We start from the raw sequence: 4,441 nt of genomic DNA, 5'->3' as shown, positions 1-4,441 counted from the left end.
AGAGGGCGGGGTCTAATAGAGGGGGCCAGGAGGGGTGAGCCATGCTGCTTCATCACACACACGGTATACACACACACACTTAGAAATATACACACACACAGACACACACACTCACAAATACACACACATTTAAAAACACACACGCCCAAACCTGTCCACATGCACATACTGCATCTCGTCATCCACCCAGAGAGTAGAGCAAGAGGTGCTCTGTTAGTAACCCACAGTGATGGACCACAGAAACATGGCAGGTCTGACACAGTGGCAGACAAGACAACACCCCAGCCATTTCTTCTGCATTTATGTGATTAGTTTGATTAACGGGGGCTGAGCTACAGTGGTGTTTGTGAGACAAGGGCCCCCAAGGGGTCCGGGCCGGGTCTTTTCCCAAAAACATCAGAATGGTTTGAGCTGTCTATGAAAGGCTGAGACTCTCACGAACACACTCATGTAACATGTTTTGCTCTATGATGCTCCAAATCTACACAAGAGTCGTTAGAAGGTAAGGGGTTCTACATAAAAAATCGTAGGAAATCCCTGGACATAGTGTCTATAATACTGTAATAAACTCACATAGTCGCTGTCACAAACTACAAACTCCACACAGTTATCACTGACTAGTTGGATATTCATTTCCCACTGAGCAAACAATTTCTGTACTTTGGCTGACCTTATTTCTTTATTGACATTTGTCAATAAAACTCATGAACTCAACTGTTTGTGTCAAATACTTTTGTGTTCTACTTGTAGCCCTGGTTGTCCTGAAAAGAAAATTGTAAAACATGTAATTAAATAAATATAAAATATAAGGGCAGGATATGCAGATAAATGGAGGTCAGATAAATGAAAAGCTGATTTTTCTCGGGTCTTGAGACTGAAGACAAACTCAGAAGTAAAAGACAGTGCTAACCACTACCTCTTATGTAGAAGCTACGAGGAAGCGAGAAAGAGGTGTTAAGAATAATCTTATCTGTAACCTACAGCCTTTCTCAAAGTATCTAATAGTTCATAAAAAATAGACCAGGAAGAGATTGCAGAGATGCAAAACCCATATATAGTCAAAATATCAAGAGGAGTTGCACACAGATACAACTCCATTAACAGACACAGCAGTGGAAGAACACCAGATCTTCAGTCCAATGGACAAGCAATCCCACCGACGCCTCATACCATAGAATAGAGGAGTATTCTGATGATATATCTACAATCCCAGACAGATTTGTTAATCAACCTACACTGTATGACAAAATCTCAACTGGATAAGAAACAGGATGCTGAAAGTGATTTCCTACGGACAAACTACAGACGGCTTCACATCATCCTAGCAGACCAGTGTCTACTTCAAAAGAAAGATGAGGCTGGTCTCTGCTCAGTTTGAACTATTGGTGGTTTGGATCATAGGCTCCTGGGGTTGGTTAAGTAATAAATGCGTCCTCTATGACAAGAAATCTAATTACTGGCTTTCCATTCACTCCAGTTCCTGCCCTCACAGCAACCTAACTGCCGTTTGCTGGGATTTATCTGATCTCAAACTCAACCTTTCCATTGTTCCGTCAAACTACCAGGCTCTCTGTCTCGAGATCAGGAGTGGGTCTGTGATGCAGTCTGGGGCTTTATCTCGATTCTCCGTCCTTGAGACCATTCACATACGCGGATGTCTGTCCACGATTCTCCCTGGAACCTTCAAGGGGCTGTCCCATGTGAAGAAACTCTATCTGCTGTGTATGGAACAGTGTTACAATTCCTCACTTCTACCTAACACATTCAGTGACCTGACTAATCTTGAGGAATTGTCCATTGAGAACTACAGGCTTTCTGTGATGGCACCGGACGCATTAGGAGGGATACCTCTTCTGAAGAAACTCACAGTCGATAGTTGTACAGAAGAACTCTCTGATTTGCTATGTAGGATAGTCAATATGTCACAGTCATTGACAGCCCTGGACTTCACTTCAGATGGCATAGTCATTTTAAGGCACCCAAACTGTTCTGACACCAACGGAGCTGTTCTTGAGTTTCCTTATTTCTACCGTCTTCAAGAGGTGTTTCTTAACTTCCCTAATGCCCACCGTTTAGAAAAAAGAGCATTAAAATGCTTTGAAAACATTTCCTCTCTTTTTTTGCCTGACAATGATGCACTACAGACACAGCTTCTGCAGTCTGGTATCAGCAGGCTGCGTCATTTTGTGTTCAACAATAACATTTCTTTTGAATCGGTTTGTGAGACTGTATTCAAACTATCAATCAGACAAGTTCATATAAGTGACCATAAAACTGAGAACTACTCAGAGTCTGCAATAAGAAATTGTCAGGGGATCGAGGTGCTCAGACTCAGCATCTGTCATAGTGATAATGTTAGAGTCAACTTGATCCATTATTTGAAGAATCTCACTGATGTGTCAGTGTTAAGATACTGGGACGTTAAACCTGAGTGCATTGAGCTTTGTGACACTCACACTCAGGGCCCAATCACATGGCTGAAGAGACTTTCCTTGACCCTATACATGCCAAGTATCACCTCAGAGCAGTTCAGTTGCTTGAAAAATCTGGAACATCTGGATCTAGAATCCAGCAACATTAACAATATTTCGGACTTTACATTTAACGGACTTGGTAAATTGAGGATCCTAAATTTAAGGGATAACAATATCTCTCAGATTACAAAGAACACTTTATTTGGCCTGCACAACTTAGAGACCCTAACACTGGAACTAAACCCACTTGTACACATTGAAGCTTTTGCATTCATTCACCTCACTTCACTGAAGAATGTAGATTTAGGGGACATTCACCATCCAGCCAGCCAGTGGGAGAAGCGTGTGACTTTAAATCTGACGCACATATTTGGGGTCTTCCCTCCGGGATTGATGTACATGAACATTACCTCCTTTTTCGGTTGTATCAACATCATCATCGGCAGCAACAGCACCCCTAAACTAGGCTTGGCCCTTCAGGTCCGTGCCAAAAATGTGTCTTTCCAGGACTGCTGGAGGCCGTTCTTCAAGTCCGTCGTCAGCCTCACAGCTATGACAGAGCACCTCCTGTGTGGATCTCATTTTGCTGCAAAGTACTTCACCTCCCTGGAGTATTTTGACTTCCAGTCTATGCTCTATGCAGAGTTTGTAGATATGACTGACCTGAACACACTTGTGCAGCTGAGGTATCTTAAGCTGATGAGAGTTGACCTTATCCTGCAACCGGGGCTGGCCATCATGTTCCGCAATCTGACCAAACTGGAGAGCCTGAACCTCATCTCCTGTAGGATCCTCACTCTGGAGGAGGAGCTGAGCAGAGACCTGCACTCCCTCGTGCAGCTGTCAATCAAAGTCGAAGAGGAGTTCAGTATGTTAGAGACCTTCCCAGAGCCCCTGACCAGCCTGAGTTACCTGTTGTTCTACAGACCTCGTCTGCACTGTAGCTGTGACAACACCTGGCTGGACAACTGGGCCAGGGGTCAGGGGCATATCCAGGTCATCATCTGGCACCCCAATGAGGCTGATCTGACCTGTAAAGATGAGACTGGTATCCAAAACTTTGCCAGGTACTCAGAGGCCAACTGTTCCCTGGACGTGGGCTTTGTCCTGTTCTTCTGCACCTCATTGGGCCTGCTCCTCTTCATGCTGGTGACGGTGCTCTATCAGCTGGCTGGGGACTACCTGCTGGCCTTCTGCCACATCCTCCGTGGCTGGATGGAGGAGGCCGTGCGGAGGCCCAACCCCAGAGGGCGCCACTGCTATGATGTGTTTGTGTCGTACAGCAGTAGAGACGAGCGCTGGGTGGTGGAGCAGCTGCTGCCGGGCTTGGAGCAGAGGGGGCCTCCCTACCTGCGTCTCTGTCTGCATAGTAGGGACTTCCAGCTGGGGAAGGACATTGTGGACAACATCACAGACAGCCTCTACAGCAGCCGCCACACCCTGTGTGTGGTGAGTCGTCACTACCTGCGCAGTAACTGGTGCTCCCTGGAGCTACGACTGGCCACCCTGCGTCTGTTGGTGGAGCACAGGGACATCCTTATCCTGGTCTTCTTGGAGGACATCCCTCCTCGCCAGCTGTGTGCCCACCACCGCCTGGCCAGGCTGGTCAAGACCAGGACCTACCTGGACTGGCCTCAGGAACCGGCTCTGCAGTCTGCCTTCTGGGACCGTTTGTGGATCAAACTGGCCCCTCCTGAACCAGATCCCAGACTGTAACATTGACATTTTGCTAATTTAGAAGACCCTCTTATTGAGAGCGAGGTAGAGTAGTGAGTGCATACATTTTCGTATTTGTAGTTTTTTTGTCATAATAGCACACCACACAAGATATACATGACTACCTTTATCATGGGTATTTTGAATTTACAGACATGGGAAAATAGTCACTTTTTACATTTTGTTCCATACTGTGCTACCTGCATTGCAACAGATTTTGGTTGTGTCTTATTCTTTGAGTTTATTTTATT

General features: G+C 45.6%; 1 protein-coding gene across 1 annotated transcript; it reads left to right on the top strand.

Moving 5' to 3' along the window:
- The first annotated feature begins 1,352 nt into the window (after nucleotides 1-1,352).
- On the top strand, nucleotides 1,353-4,190 carry LOC139412311 (toll-like receptor 13). Its single transcript, XM_071159150.1, has one exon. It carries the CDS (start codon nucleotides 1,353-1,355, stop codon nucleotides 4,188-4,190), a length of 2,838 nt encoding a protein of 945 aa, XP_071015251.1.
- The last annotated feature ends 251 nt before the right edge of the window (nucleotides 4,191-4,441 follow it).

Source organism: Oncorhynchus clarkii, chromosome 6, assembly GCF_045791955.1.
Source record: "Oncorhynchus clarkii lewisi isolate Uvic-CL-2024 chromosome 6, UVic_Ocla_1.0, whole genome shotgun sequence".
NCBI lineage: Eukaryota > Metazoa > Chordata > Actinopteri > Salmoniformes > Salmonidae > Oncorhynchus > Oncorhynchus clarkii.
This window is presented reverse-complemented; position numbering and strand designations above follow the sequence as displayed.

What these genes read in the sequence shown, in the direction of transcription:
- LOC139412311 (XM_071159150.1), top strand. Translation starts at nt 1,353, where the DNA reads ATGAGGCTGGTCTCTGCTCAGTTTGAACTATTGGTGGTTTGGATCATA.